At 38.5% G+C, this 17,584-nt stretch overlaps 1 protein-coding gene and 2 long non-coding RNA genes across 3 annotated transcripts in view; 1 reads left to right on the plus strand and 2 right to left on the minus strand.

The window, feature by feature from the left end:
- Positions 1-17,584, minus strand: part of LOC133530658 (uncharacterized) — a 231,863-nt gene that overhangs the window by 192,741 nt on the left and 21,538 nt on the right. The gene's annotated exons all lie outside the window — the stretch shown is intronic.
- LOC133530620 (facilitated trehalose transporter Tret1-like) lies at positions 5,834-16,519 on the plus strand. The gene is made up of 3 exons (XM_061868623.1): positions 5,834-6,275; positions 14,145-14,280; positions 15,020-16,519. The coding sequence occupies exons 1-3, from the start codon at positions 6,234-6,236 to the stop codon at positions 16,351-16,353; spliced, it is 1,512 nt and encodes a 503-aa protein (XP_061724607.1). The 5' UTR covers positions 5,834-6,233; the 3' UTR covers positions 16,354-16,519.
- Positions 12,573-14,138, minus strand: LOC133530656 (uncharacterized). The gene is made up of 2 exons (XR_009801348.1): positions 13,508-14,138; positions 12,573-12,727 (listed from the first exon to the last, which is right to left on the minus strand). It is a non-coding gene; the product is annotated as an uncharacterized LOC133530656 (long non-coding RNA).

The following is a 17,584-nucleotide window of genomic DNA, read 5'->3' on the forward strand; positions in this document are numbered from 1 at the left end:
GTCAAGTAAGAAAAATATATGTTCTTATTAATTATATTTCAAAGACCGTGGTTGTACTCGATACATGATTGAACGAAATCGGCTCGATAGAAAATAATTGCAAAGATTGGTCTTAAAATCACAATTAAACGGTTTTATGTCGTTATTGTTTTGACTTATGGGTCTGCAATTAAAATCACAATTTCAAAACATTTATATCTAAACCGTGGTCGAGTTAAATATTACACTAATAATCCACTTTTTTTTATTTAAATATTTTTCTTATTATTCCCTTGCCCAGGCCCAGTAACATGCGACAGTGCTATCTCATTTACTCCGATACAAATAGACAGTGTGCGCGCTTTAGGTATTGACAGCCTCTTAAGGCCTGTGCACACCGGGTGGGTGTTTGACGGGCACGGGTCAAAATCCTTTTCGTCTTATTTCTGACCACTCTGTCACGCTTCTATTTATGTCTTTTATCTAATAAATAAAACAGTTGAGTGCAATTGCATGTCTTTCTAGCTGTGAGTGAAATAGTTGTATTCCTGCCGGTGAGTAGGGTTGCCAGAGCTCAACGAGGGGGGGGGGGGGGATGTTAGGGTCGGCAACGCCATACCATGCAGCTGAGCCACTCAGATTTGAATATTTTAGGTGAATATCTGACGAGAGCGACTCCTAAAATCAGTGGTATAAGGACATCTGCAGCTTAGACGAAACATCCTGCGTAAAAATCTCAGAAATTGAAGTTTCGTTCTCGACATTTCCCGCCTCCAAAACTAAACCAATCGTAATGAAGAGGGGACCACCAGGCAAAAGAAAGCAAGGGAGACCCCGAAATCGGTGGGAGGACGAAATCAAACGTACAGCGGGTCCAAACTGGATGCAAACTGCAAAATCCAGAGACGATTGGTTCACCTTGGAGGAGGCCTTTACCTGCAGAGGGGTTCTTGCAGAATAACTCACAGGAAAACGAAACAAATAATAATAACGCTATCATATTTTTAAAATTCGAACAAACTTTTTTCACGATACTTACCTACTAACAACAACTACTTTTTGTAAGTAAATATAATATTAGTGTAAATTTAACCCCTTCGGCCGCGTACGCAACCAGAGCTTCGTAACCAGATGCGATCGAAAACTATTTCTGCCTTGTACGAAACCGGTTGCAATCAAAAACTAATTTCGTCTTACCCGTAACCAGTTACGATCGAACACTTCTCGTTCTTATACGAAACCAATGTCTGGGCCATCTAGCTATAGGTTTTTTTTTCAAATATTTTGTCATGATACTCATGATAATTTCTTAGCCTGTGCATTTTTTGGAAACTATTGATTTAACAAAACTCAATATAACAATATAATTATATATATATTTGCCAACAAAGTATTTGAATATTATCAACTGGTACAATTTTTGTGTTCTGATTTTTGACTAGATATATAACGTGTACAGTACTTATACTGTATAACAAGGTGTATAAATATAATCTTAGCTGACTTTATCAACGGTCGAAAGGTTTCGTACAACAAAGAAAAGTGTTCGATCGTAACTGATAACTAGTAAGACGGAATTAGTTTTTGATCGCAACCGGTTTCGTACAAGGCAGAAATAGTTTTCGATCGCATCTGGTTACGAAGCTCTGGTTGCGTACGCGGCCGAAGGGAATTTAACTCTGTAAGAAATAAAGGCTTTTTTATTTTATTAATGAAGATTTCACAACAGAATGTGGAAGCAGTATCTGTGTCTGGCCGTTTTGATTTTTGCGTTTATTGTTGCCGATTTTGTATGTTAGGCGTCTGTTTACGGCGCGTTTATTTGGCCGTTTTAGTTTTAGCGCTGTCTAAAGTAACCTAGCTCTTATAAAAACATGAAAAAAAAAAACACAGATAGGTACTGTTATTTTTTTTAATACCACGTCGGTAGCAAACAAGCAATTATAATATGGGTATATTGAAATCATATAAAAAAATATTCATCTAGGGCCAAAATCGAGGAAAATGTCGAGAAAGATTGTATGTAACCAGCAGATGAATCGCCTAATGGTAAGCGATTACGGTGCCCATGGACAACCCCAACACCAGAAGAATTATAAATAGGTTACCGCTCTTTTCTTAAAGGTTTGAAATTCATATCGGTGCGGAAATACCGCAGACGACAGGTTAATTTTATTTTCGTAAAAAATTCCAAAGAATTTAAATTAAGCATTTTAGATAAGTGTATGATTATGATCGATGATAGCAACAACGTCATATCGACGCTACGTTGATAACAATTGATATCTCATATTGATATTTGAAACTAAAAAGTAGTAACTCTACATACAATTCATACGTAGTTAATACGTTTTCCTTTGATTGACAGTACAAGACTTGTCAATTTGCAGTGCTTTAATATATTTGGTGTTTTATTATCTCACTTAGTAACATCACCAAGACGAGCCAAGCGAAGCGCAAGGGCACTAGTGGCACTAAGTACCTCCTTTTCTCGAAACGCTTCGTCGTTTCTAGGGTTCCGTACCCAAAAGGTCAAGCGAGACCATATTACTGAGACTCCGCTATCCGTCCGTCCGCTTGACCTCCCCACCGCTCGGTGGGGAGCGACCCGCGACAGCCGTTGCAGCCGGAAGGTGGAAGCGGCCCCTCATTACTCCCCTGACGGGGGGTATCGAAAGACATCCAGTCCAGTCCGTCCGTCCGTCTGTCACCAGGCTGTATCTCATGAACCGTGATAGTTAGCCAGTTGAAATTTCTACAGATTATGCATGTCTGTTGCCGCTTTAATAACAAGTACTAAAAACAGAATAAACTAAATATTTCTTTCCAATCTCGAGATTCTTATCGAATCACCGAAGTTAAGCAACGTCGGGCGGGGTCAGTACTTGCATGGGTGAACGTTTTTATAGATAATACGGAACCCTTCGAGTCCGACTCGCACATGGCCGGTTTTTTTGAACCCTCATAACTTGGGTTTGGACTATACCAGATAAACAAAATTCTTAGAATAGGATGATTTCAATAGTACTTAGACTTATTAAACGTAGAAAGTTTCAATTGCGTAGCTCTTATAGCTAAGATTTCATTAATGATCATCAAAATTCTTAGGGTACTTCCTGCAGTCCTAGAAAGCTGAAATTTCGATATATATAAAAAAGATATTACATAGATATTGTATGAGACTTCCGCAAAATTTGATGGTAGAGGTCTGAAAGTTGAAATATTATATGGACTCCTTGTTATAAATAATAAAAAACATATTTAAGGATTTTTAGTAAATAAAAATTATCAGATCTCTTGTAGAGCCAAGCTTCTAATTCTACAGGCTTTAAACTCTACAAGCCAATACTTATTCGTTGCGAGAGAAAGCTGCCAGCTCTCTGGTCACCCGTAGGTGGGTCTTATGTTCGCCAATAGTCTTGTACACAGATCGACCTAGTCACACAGACAGCTCAATAAGCTTGTTCCTCATGCCACGAATCTACCTTATTTTTTACCCAACTATTTGACAGTTAAAAAGGTTAGTGGAACTGTAAAATGCTACTTTGCTCCAAAATTCAAAATATAATTTGAAATCATTATTTTCTTTTTTTTATTGTGGTATATGTTGATATATACGCTGATTTAAAGCGAATTATCACTACTATCATGTTTATTTATTTATTTATGTTAAGGAGAACCAACAGCTCTAAACTTACAATAGGACAACAAGATTAATACAAAAAAGCAAATTATAGGAACTCACAAGTAATTACAAAGTCTTCTTTGCAAAGACGACCGATCTGGCCTAGTGGGTAGTGACCCTGCCTATGAAGCCGATGGTCCCGGGTTCAAATCCTCGTAAGGGCATTTATTCGTGTGATGAGCATGGGTATTTGTTCCTGAGTCATGGGTGTTTTCTATGTATTTAAGTATTTATAAATATTTATATATTATATATATCGTTGTCTAAGTACCCTCAACACAAGCCTTATTGAGCTTACTGTGGGACTTGGTCAATTTGTGTAATAATGTCCTATAATAATTATTTATTTATTTATTTCTTCTTCAACCTAGCGTTTTCCCGGCCTAGCGCCAGGGTCCGCTTTCCTACTTAATCTTCTCCACTTTGCCCGGTCTTCGGCATCCTCAGATGTGAGATTGTTCTCTGCCATGTCCGCTCTCACGACCTCCAGCCAGCGCTTCTTAGGCCTACCGCGGCCGCGTAATCTAGGGCCTTGGACAGTGAGGTTGAGGCATCTATTTCCGACGTAGTCTACTGGTTTGCGGCTTATATGGCCATACCATCGGCGGCGACTTTCCTGCAGCTTATCCGAAAAAAAAGAGGAAAAAAAAATGTTATAACACAATAAGTTTGTCATATATAGTTTTCATATAAGTACCTATAAAAACTGTTTTAGAACATTCACCCAGCGGGTGAAAGAGGGGGCAACGCACTTTGTTTTAAAATTACAAGTTCATTCAAGCGATATCATTTCAACAGGGCTTCAGAATTCGTCGCAATAAAATCAACTCATATCGACGACCTTGCACCGTTGGCTGATTAGATCGAACAACCTAAGGTCGCACTATCTCTCAAGTAGGTGGCGTGGTAACCTATTAACGACTAGACATGAGCCTTTTAGGGTTGGAACATTATCGGGATTTTACGTCCCTGGGAAAATGCTAGTTGTCAGTATTATTCACTAAATCGCGTATAATTAACTTTTAAAATTACTCGCCCTGTTGTCGGAGAAGACTCCTCTTAGGGAGATCATCTTGTGTTGTACTGTTTCTTGTCTTTGTCCCCGTGGGGACAACGCCGTCCTCTAAACGTAGGTAGAACCTAAATGGTCGCGCACTGTGCGGTTTAAGAGGATCTTCCACCCGTGGATGATCTGGCTGTGGAATGAGCTACCTGCCGAGATTTACCCGAGTCTCTACAGTATGAGGTTCTTCAAAAAAGTAGTGTAATGTAGTGCTAATGTTTAAAGGGCGGGACGCGCATGTGCTGCTGTATCCTCTGGAGTTGCAGAAGTCCATAGGCTACGGTGACTGCTTACCATCAGGCGGGCCGCATGCTTGCTTGCCACCGTCGTGGTATAAGAAAATAGGTAATTTTAAATCTTAATTATATAAGATTAAGTCCCGTTCTAGTAAATAATAAGGAGTAAAAATATGAAATGCCTGATGATGTACCGTTAAACGGTATGCTCCACTGTTGGTAAATAGCCTCCCTTATTATTTCTTAAACTCGCTACAATTTGACCTTTAGTGGCCTAGATGACTATATAGGTCTTCAATTCCTTTGTATTCTGAATCCTTAATTTATCTATCCAGAATGCATGCGTTTTGGCAAGTTTTGGTCGCTGACGTTACGGCGCGGTAACTGCTGCGTGCAAATATAAGAAGACAAGCCCTCAATATGGGAATAGACCGAGATCACATCTCGCTCGTTTCGTACAGCATGCAGTATGGGTTCATGTTTTTCCAAGCGGAATGTTACCTTTGAGCAAATGGAGATTTGATTTGATTAGGGTATCTAACCAGACGTCATTAAGAATAAAATTTTGGTCGTTTGTCAGAACTGCGGCCAGGGCCTAGCTAAGATGATAATCGTTGGTAGAAAACGCCAATCGAAATATAAAATAATGTATGGAAAAGATCACGTAACTTTTCGTAGAACCTGTCATCGCGATACATTTTTAAGGTTCCGTCGTCAACCCTTATAGTTTCGCCATGTCCGTCTGTCTGTCTGAGGCTTTGTTCCGTGATCATTAGTGCTAGAACGCTGCAATTTGGCTAGGATATATAAATCAATAAATGCAACAAAGCGGTAAAACAAAAACTAGAATAACGGATTATTACAAAATTAAACTGTTTATTGTTATAGAAACACAATTACATTGTTATCTACTTAGAACTAACCTTATATTTTTAAGATTATATAGACTGAGGCAAGGATACGGGGATGCCCCTGTTTATGTTACCGATTTACAATTAAATATTTTTTTATGCTACTGAATCGTTTCACATTTATATCTATCATGGCTAGGCCCCGTGAATACCTTTAGAGATCCATAAAAAATCCCAAGATTCTGCCATTCTCTAGTTTATCCTTATCTTCGGCGTGTAGATTACCTGCACCTAATCTCGTTCAGTAGCTACGGTACCTCGCAGACGAGTGCTTGTGAACAATGTTACAGACACACATACATCGGTGACGACGACCATTGTAGTGTTTGGTTGTATTATAGAGTTGAAAGAAGTGGAAAATGAGTGCGCCGAAAAAGAGTTATGTGCCGTTTTTGAGACAGGTAGGAATTTAAATGTTGTATAGTTATATGTATTAATATGCACAAGGTTTTTAACGCAAATTGGGCGCATTTCTAATGATATTTTTTTGACGATTTTGGTTTTATTTTTGCTCAATTTTGATTTAGGACGTAACTATATTTTGGCACTTGGAGAAATCCTTCGGCCCTATTTAGACCGTTCAAGAACTTGCATGCTATATTTTACAGAGTATAAATTAATTTAGTCGATCGAACCAAATAGAGTCGGACCAAGATAAGTTGGCAGCGATTTTGATAGCCTAGACAGTGCACATGTTATTTTAAACGTCGAACATCTATGTAATTATGATGTTTACTTAACACTTGCACAGACTGGCTATCAAAATCGCTGTAAACTTAGCTTGGTCTGACTTTATGTCAATGTAACGAAAATCGCATGCAAGTTCTTGAACCGTCTAAATGGGGCTTTGATGCCAAGAATTAAAACCTTTACAAATAAAACTAAGTTCGCGAGACGTAACATCATTTACGGTCTTTGTGCATATTACTCAGTTGTCATTTATGTTTCCGGTTTAAGCTTAATGCACACACACGGGCGGAAGCGTGACCAAGCGGGTCTGCAGTGGGTCTCATCATCATCAGCTAGTTTTATATGATTATCAAGTCTATCAACACACCGCCGCGTCCGCGGGCGCGGACCGGTCATGCGAGGGCGCGCGCGGGCGGCGCGGGTCGGGCGCGTGCGAGCATGTCATTACATTAAGTTATTACAACTGAAATTGACCTAAACCTTTTGTGACATCATTGACGGATATTTACGCACCGTAGGTCCAACGCCGAAAACAGATTATTCTGTCACAGACGACAGAGCAACTTAGACCTACGTGCATACTTAAAGTTCAATTTCAGTTTTGACACTTCAGTGACGTGGTGTCCGAGTGATAGCTTTTATGTCGAAAGACTACTTAGGACCCGCCGCCGAGCATTCACACTGCACCTCGGACCCGCTTGGTCACGCTCACGCCCGCTCTCGCTAGCTCACGCCCGCGCACGCCCGCGCAAGCCCGCGCACGCCCACTCACGCCCGCGCACGCCGTGCGAAGGCTATAAAGTGACAAGTCCCTCCAATGCGCACGGAAGCTTGTATGAACTTCTGGGACATCACCTGTTTAAACGATCAATATCAAGTTAAAACAAGTATCATCTTGGGGCTTATAATAACTCTTTTAAGATCAGTAATATGCACTATGGTTGTAAGTAATTTAAATAGCAATTCAAACTGTTGTGTATATTCGGTTTTTTCTATTAAAGATTATTAAAAAAAGAAGTACTATACTCGTTTATTTATAACACGTGTGTCTATCTAAGTATTGGGCTACTAACACCGATACTATACTAATTAATATCGCAATTAACGATAACAATCGGACTCATCTTATCTCTGATTAGTTTTAACCAGGGCCACGACATTACAACGGTTTTGATTTCTTTTTCTATGTAGGTACACCTACCTATAAAATCATTAATTGCATAATGTATTTTTTTTAAATACCACGTAGGTGGCAAACAAGCATAGGATCCGCCTGATGGTAAGCAGTCACCGTAGCCTATGGACGCCTGCAACACCAGCGAGATATTACATGCGCGTTGCCGACCCTTTAAAATCCTGTACACTCCTTTTTTGAAGAACCCCATACTGTAGCCCGTAGGAAAAATCTCGGAAGGGTGCTCATTCCACAGCCGGAGTGTGGAATGCGGGAGGAAATTCCTCTTAAACCGCACAGTACGCGACCATTTAGGTTCTAGGGTGTGAGACCCTGCCGACGGCGAGCGGTGCGGTGATAGAAAGTGGCCGTTGGCATCATGTCAAACAATTTTACAGAGCACAGCCCATTGTACAAGCGGTAGAACACACACAAGGAGGCCATGTCTCTCCTTAGACTTAAAGGTTCAATACCGCTTGTGAGCTTGGGATCGTCGACGATTCGTACAGCGTGCCTTTGGAGTCGAAGGGTCCAAGCTGGCATGCAGGTACTCCTGCCCAAAGGTGACAGCAATACTCAGCAAAGCAGCAGTCTTTGCCCCGGAGTAAAGTTTTTATGATGATCACATAGTATGACGATATGAGGATAGTATAACATGCCTAAAACTTTCATATTGATTGTCACTGGTACGAAATCGTTCTGAAATTAAATTCAATGACTGTAACGTCACGTCTGAAAACATCGACACGATCGAAGTGCCAAAAATATATATACACGACTTTATGGCCCATATATTAGGGTATTGTATACATATGGCACTTTGTGCGTATCGATATTTTCAGATGTGACCGTACCTATCTTTCATATATATATATTATTTTATTATATGTATATAATAAATATCGACAATAATATATTATTATTTCTGAGAGTCACCGATGCTCGTTCCTTATCTTATTGAGCCATTATGTCTCATGATAAGAGCCACTCACTTTAATTGCAGTTATATTGGCATGTGCAAAGATTTTTATAATTATCACTTGGATTATCTGTGCTCTAGTGCTGAATAAAAGTGATATCCGGATGGCGACAACAGCTTTAGGTCGCGGTCTGAGCTACCGTTTGTGCGCTCGACAGTAGGCGCCACTGTATATGGTGGCGGAAAAACAGCTCTCACAATTCTGCTATGCTATCTACTTATTTAAAATAAAACTGGCCAAGAGCATGTCGGGCCACGCTCAGTGTAGGGTTACGTAGTTCCTCTTCCGTCACAATAAGCTAAACTGGAGCTTAAAGTATAGTAAATTGTGAAACCAAGAGATGAAACGGTATCTTTCACCCGAGTTAAACAAATAGGCAAATTTGCATAATCAGTACCTCATTAAAGTAAGTCTTTTTACTATGAAGGGAAAACTTTTTGCGATAACTCAAAAACAGCTAAACTGATCATATCCGCTATAGTTTTCATTTAATGTCTTTCTTAAGCTCTACTTCCACGGTTTATTTCATATTTTTTGGACCTATGGTTCAAAAGTTAGAGGGGGGGGGACACATTTATTTTTTCTTTCGTAGCGATTATCTCCGAATATATTCACTTTATCAAAGAATGTTTCTTTAAAAACCCCTATTTGTTTTGAAAGACCTATCCAACGATTCCCCACACTCTAGGGTTGCAGCGAAAAAAAAATTTCACCCCCACTTTACGTGTAGGGGAGGTACCCTAAAAAAAATTAAATTTTTAGATTTTATTGTACGACTTTGTCGGCTTTATTGATTTATATATCCATGCCAAATTTCAGCTTTCTAGCACTAACGACCACGGAGCAAAGCCTCGGACAGACCGACAGACAGACAGACAGACAGACGGACATGGCGAAACTATAAGGGTTGACTACGGAACCCTAAAAAATACGTTTTAATATACAGTATGAAAGTATGTTAATGTCTAAATCTAAATTTGCCATTTTTTTACCTACTGAATTTTGCATATATTTTACAATTTTTACATATATGCAAAATTCACTTTTTTTAAATCACTAACATTTATTGAACTACTTATATGTAATAATTATGATTACCATAAATAATCAAAAATAGAAAATAGATTTACCACAAATATGAATGAGGAGTGAAAATACGCGATGGAAAAGCTTGTACCTTGTTAAACCTCCAAAAATACTATGCATTTGACATTTTGAAAGACCTCCGTCTACACTAGCGCCCCTAGCGGCGCAATTAGACGCTTTAGTCGTTATTCAAGGTTGTTCATACAAATACATGAACTATTGCCCTCGACCAAATGGTCGAGCGTAAATTGCCTTGATTTGCCGCTGGCCGCGCCGCTGGTCGCGTGCGTCCAATCCGTGGCCTTAGTGTAAAGCTAGGTTTAGACGAATGTTGTTGTTATTGGCCTCGTATAAAAAAAATTTCAAGAGAAGCTAGCGCTGGCGGGAATAGAGCGCTTGTCTAATCCCACGCTTGCGCTTGTCCTTGTCTGAGTTCTGGCGCCAGCGTTACTGGCTTCGTCTAAATCTAGCTTTAAGCCTGAGTTGACGCTCGAAGCGGAGCGTTAAATTTGGGATTATTAAATTGCTCAGCTGCTATTAAGTACTTAACTTTAACTTTCGAGGACGGCGGCGTTGTTATGTCCCGGAGAAGGCTGGCTAAAGTTGACATCAACATCAGCCGCGCGAGTTTTTCGAATTACCCGCACTTGGTCTTGTTTATTAACTTGAACCTTTTGCGCACTTGCGGTGGCAGCATGGTTCCATTTTTATCGCTTGTCACTATGCCCGTCACTTTCGCGCTTACATACTTGTTAGAAAGTGACAGGAATGGTGACAAATGATAAAGAGCCAACCATCTTAGCCCTGCTGGATGTAACTCTGTCGACACACAAAACTAACGATATTTGATTTTTCGACTGTCGATATTCGTTTCCGCTTACATATACATACTAATGACTGGATTCCATGTGGATGAGATCCCCAAACCCTCTCGTCCCAATTGAAATAGCAATTTTTTTTTTATTTCAATGGCTTCCCGCACTTTTCTGCTGTAGAAATCGATATCCGTGTAAAGGATTTAAGGGTTATGCAGCTCGATCCAGTGGTTTGGTCCTGACTCCAGTAAATGCTCAGCCACAGCAAACTTGTTCACCTGATGATTTTTGACAGCTGCGATATGTTCCTTAACTCTTTCTGCTACGGAATGCTTTGTTTCCCCGATACGCGATTAAGTCCCGTTTCTATAAGCTATTAACATGACCCTTTGAGCCAGCCAAAAATCAGCAACCTATACCTATCAGTGGCGGGTCGTTCAAAGAACTCGATTCCCACCGGCTTGTCTAATTTCAGCCCGTTGAGTACTTTCATGATCGGTTTATGGAGAAAAGGAAAGCAAAATTAGCTCCGGGTTTACTACGAATATTTGTGACGCGCCACCACTGATACCTATACCTTTAATGCTATCAACTAAGGTTTATACACCGTGGGCTGGTAAAACCCGACAGATTTTAACCACGCATTCCTGAGGTCATGAGGAGCAAAAAATTTTATATAAGTTTTGGGAAAATTCGCCAAATTATTTTTTTATCAGACAAAAAAAAATATTTTTTGCTTTTTCTTCATACGACTTGTTATTTCTTCTTACATCTTGTCGAAAAAAAACTAATTAGTTACAACGAATAACTAAAGTTTTAGAGTTTCTTATAAAACTTTTATGTCTGCCAACAGGTATATCTAAACCAAGTCACATAGTGGCAGCATCGCAGCCAAAAATGCGTTTTTCACTAAGTTATTACAGAAACAATTTTTTACAAAAATTGTCATTATCTCTAAAAGAAGACTGATTTCAGGAAACTTTGTATCACATTTTAGTCTCTAAATGCGGTCAAGAATACACCTTTAAAATTTGTCGGGTTTTATCAGCCCACGGTGTATATGCTTGCTTACACCAATCACAATGGTATGTGTGTGGCATATTTTTGGATTTGACAAGTGGCACCAAAATAGGCTTTCTACTCGTAGTCGGCGTAGAGAGCACAAAACATTAAAGTTTATGGAAAAATATATCTTATAACTAATTATTGGTGGAACAGGTACACATACAAATAGGCCTTTAGAGTGAGTGTATTATTAAAAAAAAAATATTTCTGAACCTTCAGAATTCCATAAAACATCGTTAGTAGGGTAGACCGGGGACAATTGAAACAATTTGCCTTTAACCGCCTGTGATCGTTATATTTTGATGAGTAGAAAGATCTACGCTCAAAATATTTCAAGGTTAGTTATCTGGTTCCTAAATAAAATGTATTTGGATGGTCTATAATCCATAGTTTTTTGACAATAATGTAATAAAGAGAATGGGACAGTATGGTTCAATTGACCTCACATGAGTGTCAATTGAAACACTATGTGAGGTCAATTGAAACACTCAAATATCTTCGGCACAATGAAAGTACTTATATCTGTTTTAATTTTTTTCATCACTACCTCGGCATACAATGAGCTCATCAAAAGTCCGCAAGCATAACATAAAAATTTCTCAATTTATGAGCATCTGAACATCTCGACTAAAAAACTTGAGAAAAAAAAAGAAAATACGACTTTTAGTTGTCTTTGTCGCTGCTACCTTTTAAATTTACCTTAACCAAAGTAGTTTCAATGCAATTATAAGATATAACGATATAGAATCGCAGAAAACAAGCATAATTATGTTTCATACAAAAGTGCTTGTTTCAACTATAACAATGTTTCAATCATAACCATTCCCACACACTCTGTGACAACGAGTGTTGCAGACATCGGGATGTAAAATGAAATAATAGACGCAATAAAATAATCAGTATAAATTGTTTTATTACGTAAACAAAAACATGGCGATATGCCTATCAAAGAACTTTCCAGAGATCACTTCCTCATAAGCCTGTTGATAGGCAAACATGCTTTTTGAGGTTCTCTCCGTAACATGCTTCCGTTTTCGGGGCATCTAAAAAAACAGTTAAATAAATGTATTGTACAGAAATAGGATGTAGTAGTATAGTATTATATTCTTAATTAGCATTATTTGCAATATTTTAGTTAAAAAATTTAATCTTTTGCTTTTATCATCAGCTTATCGTCACAATCACAAAATTTTTTTTTTCACTAAATTGTATACCTACAAACATACGGGTCAAACAGAGATCCTTCTTTTTTTTAAACCTGTTAATAATAATTTGGTCTATACACAAAAATTTTCTCCAGAATATGACAAAAACTTTTCTGAAAACCGCATCAAAATCGGTTAAGATGAGCGCGAGATAATCGTGGACAAACATACATACAAACATACGGGTCAAACTGAGAACCTCCTTTTTTATGAAGTCGGTTAAAAACAAATGTTTACATTATCTCGAATAAAAAAACTGCAGATTAAAAAAAAACTTCGTGTATCTTCGTATATCTTCAAATAATGTCAACATTAATAGAATAAACATGTGCATCGAATACAGAACCTTATATTTTGAAGTCGGTTACTTTTGGGGACGATTAAAACACGAGGACGATTGAAACGTTTCAATCGTCCACAAGCAAGTTGTTTCTATCGTCCCCACACCACGTTTTTCACTTCAAGGTCAAATATTATGTATAAAAAAGACTCGAACGCTGATCAACGACCATTAAAAACATTCGTTTATTCCTAACTATAACACCAAAATAATTTCATTAGTCAAAATACAAGAGTAAAAGAAGCTATAAGAAAATATACGAGAGCACAAATACTTACTTTTTACCGCGAAAAACTTGTTTGGCTCGTGGACACTCCCGTCTCGCACCGGCGCTCGAGCGCTACTGGCCAAGGATTCAAATATGGCCGACCGCGTGTTCCGAGTGTTACGTCAGACGCGTAGGTATTATAGTTTTCGAGAAATTTGACTTGTTTCAATCATGACGTGTTTCTATTGTCCCCGGTCTACCCTACTCGTACCATCGTTATAGCTAGGGGTTAGTAAGTACATTAAAATCAAATTCAATCATAATATAAATAATTAATAATATTGACATAATAACAATGAAATCACGATTCATAGTAAAATTAAAATTTATTGAAATAATGAATATAAAAATAAATTATTGCCCGCAGTTTAGAAGACAATCTTGGGACCTGTCACTTCAATACCTTTTGTGTCAAGAGCCTTACGTACTACTCTGTCGTAGGTACTGTCTGTACTTTTCTAAAAAAGTGGACTGCAATAATAATAAAAATTTACAAGTCATGATTTATGAATGAAGACTACTTAGGTCGCGAGGCACAATTTTTCCAAATTTTCCTTTATTTTTAACATCGTGTACACAGAACAACAAACGCGTCTTTAAATGAGGATTTGAAGTTTAAATTAACGAGCGATTTTGCTAAATTCCAGTGCTTTCTCACGGCCAGTGTGGCAGTCAACATCACGGGGCACGGATGCGTCATTGGATACTCCGCGATCCTGATCCCCAGCCTCAGGAACCCTGACTCCCACATCAAGGCCACGCCAAGCCAGGAATCATGGATAGGTAGGTTATCTTGTAACTGGAGTCAACTCTACTTTTGCCAAGGCTCTTAACTTGACGGAGCTCCACCATCTCGAACCGCTGTCAGTTGTTAGGTTAGGATAGAACTGCGAGCCTCAAGAACCTTGAACATTTGTTCAATTCCAGCACTGTGGGCTAAATGTTGCAAATTCTTGAAGTATTGCGAGGTTCTACACTAAGTTTTAATGCTTGCAGACATCGGCTGATGTCTGCCTTAATGACGTGATGTCACTTCCTCGGACTAACGTTTTATTTATTCAGATTAGGAACATTTGTCTCAAGGACGAGTAATGCATTTCGCCCTTTTTCGGGTTAAAGAATATTTTTATTTTCTCAAAAAGAAATTTACATTTCACTTATATGAGAAACATTTTTCTATCAAATTTGATGAATAGGTACATAGAATTCATAATTATTATTTATACATTTCGTAGATAAAGTATTTAAGTTTTACAAATGTTTGGTTCAACTTTTTACCTATGTTGTAAGATTTAATATATGGCCTAGGCATAATCCAAGTCTAATCAATGCAATAAATTTAATATTTAGACAGATATTAACAAAACACACTATATCTATTTGTTCAATTGGAAGCATCAATGATCTCCGCTTGGCTAGACATTAATATCTGAATCTTCGCAAATGTTATCAGCTTTAGATTAATTACTAAAACTCAAAGTCTCATGATACAGATTACGACTGTTTTTTTTTTTCTTTTCAGCGTCCATCATCGGCTTTGCTCTAATTATGGGCAACGTCATCGTTACTCCTCTCATGGATTTAATCGGCAGAAAGAAATGTCACATCATCTCCACTATACCTGTCTTGGCAGGATGGTTTCTGTTACTCCTGGCTGACAGCGTCCAAGCCATAATCCTAGCCAGATTCCTACAGGGCGTGTCCATGGGCTTACTAGGGCCTTTAGGCTCGATTATCATAAGTGAAATGACGGATCCAAAGAACAGAGGAGCCTTCTTGACTTGTGTGTCGTTATCATTAACTATTGGAGTCATGTTCACGCACACTATCGGCACTATCTTGAGCTGGCAGCAAACAGCCTTGCTCTGCTCTTTCTTGACTTTCATAAGTTTAAACATGATCATATTCACTACAGAAACACCGTCGTGGCTAATAGCTAAAGGAAAATATAAAGAAAGCAAAGAAGTGTTCTTCTATCTACGCGGCGAAGGCCCCGAGCAAGAAGACGAGCTCGAACACATGATATCAGCTCAGAAAATGATTCGGAAATCCAGCGTTGTGGGTCAGAAGCTATCCTTCTGCACAAAAACTGGAAGATTCTTCAGATACCTTGGAAACACGTTCAAGAAGCCCGAATTTTATAAACCAGTGGCTATAATGTTCCACTTATATACGTTATTCCAATTCGCAGGGATTAACGTCATCAGTTCTTACGCCATGGACATCATCGGTCAATTGGTGGGTCCTGAAGCGAATGCTGCGTTATTTATGGTTCTTCTAGATTGTCAGAGACTATTGTGCAACGTCTTAGCTGTGTTTGTGATGCAGAAATGCAACCGAAGGACTGTTCTCTTTAGTATGGGATTCATATGCGTTACTGCATATTTAAGTAAGGGTACATACGCTCTCGCTAAGCAAAACGACTTGTTACCTAGTTATTTGAAAAATCAATACGTTCCTATATTTTTAATAGGGATGTACATGTTTTCTCTTACTGTTGGCATATCATCTGTGCCATTTGCAATATCTGGAGAAATATTTCCTTTAGAATACAGAGGATTGGGAGGTGGTATTGGGACATTGCCTTTATCATTGAATTTCTTCGTGGCTGTGAAATGTTTCCCAGTTTTGACTGGAGCTATAGGTCTCCCGTACACGTATTATGTGTATGGCAGTGTAGTTTTCTACTGTTTAAGTGTTCTGTGGTTTATTCTTCCTGAGACGAAAGATAGGACTCTGCAAGAGATTGAGGATGAGTTAAGAGGCAAATCGATGCAAGGCGAGAGGAGAGAGTCAGAACCTCTGAACGCCAAGATGTTGATGCGACGGTACAGCTCACAAATCATCATTCATTAAGACTGGACTGTATCCGCCACTTTAATAAAATTTGTAAATACAAAAACTCCTCTCTTATGGTGAGTTTGGCGAATGAAGAATCGCATGGACTGAATTTTGATAACTTGTTTGGGCTTCAAGTTAATATATAATGTTAATTAGGTAAACAATAAAACATGTAACTATCCCTATTGTTTTAATGCCAATAGGTACTACATTTCTATTTATTGGTGACGATAACAAAACATGTACGAACATGTACAGATAACAAGAGCAAGAAAAGAAGAAATCATAAAGTGTGCATCACGAAATAGGCCCAACTGAGCATAATGCTGGCTATAATAAAGCCAATGCTGGTCTTCCGTAGGGCCCATTCGGTGATGCCACGACAGATCACACATAAGGATACATATTAAAATATTACAACAAAAATACAGAGGAATAATAACGGAAACAGACATTATAAAAATATACAAGAGAAAACATCAACAAACAAAACAGTCGCATAGTAATACTGTTACTCGTGTGTAGAGTTTAATAAATAAAATACCCTTTTTAAATATATTTTTTACAATTTTACTGTTGACGATTTTATTGTGAAATTCGTATTATTAAGTTTGACATATTTTTAATAATTCAATGTTTTTTTAAGAACAATAATAATTGCACCAATATATTTTGATATTTATATTACGATTATATTTATGAACTGTAGACGATTTAAAAGTGCTTGTTGCTAAGAATATTTGACTAAATCTTATGAACCCTTAGCCGTTTTTAGCACTCTATTTAAAGCTATTTTTCCAGAACACCCCAGCATATTTACCGACGATGAATTTAAGAATTACACACAAGTATAGGTACAGTATGGGGCAACCCCTAAATAAGTGTCATATACTTAGTAGGAACCGGTAAAAGCTTAAGGATGCCTCACCCTAGAACAGTCCGGGTCCAGGCGCCCAATACTTCGTTTTCTTTAGAAAGCATCACGAGCTGAAGATCTGCCAACATGCCAATCGTTAACGCTCCGTAGGGAACGAGATGCACATCATTCATTCATTCAATATGGAAGAGTGATAGGGAAAAATGACTGCGCTACGCTATGGAGCGTTAATGATTGGCATGTTGGCTACGCAGGCCGATTACCCGTCATAGAAAAACGAAGTGTCGGACACCTCGGCCCGGACCTGAACCGTTCTAACGTGAGTCATCCGTAGGGAAAGGATTCTCAAAATTTCGAATAGTCCCATAG

This window comes from Cydia pomonella, chromosome 23 (assembly GCF_033807575.1).
Source record: "Cydia pomonella isolate Wapato2018A chromosome 23, ilCydPomo1, whole genome shotgun sequence".
Classification (NCBI taxonomy): domain Eukaryota; kingdom Metazoa; phylum Arthropoda; class Insecta; order Lepidoptera; family Tortricidae; genus Cydia; species Cydia pomonella.

Coding starts and splice junctions, on each gene's coding strand:
- LOC133530620 (XM_061868623.1), top strand. CDS start 6,234: ATGAGTGCGCCGAAAAAGAGTTATGTGCCGTTTTTGAGACAG. Junction 6,276..14,144: donor ATGTGCCGTTTTTGAGACAG/GTAGGAATTTAA, acceptor GCTAAATTCCAG/TGCTTTCTCACGGCCAGTGT. Junction 14,281..15,019: donor AAGCCAGGAATCATGGATAG/GTAGGTTATCTT, acceptor TTTTCTTTTCAG/CGTCCATCATCGGCTTTGCT.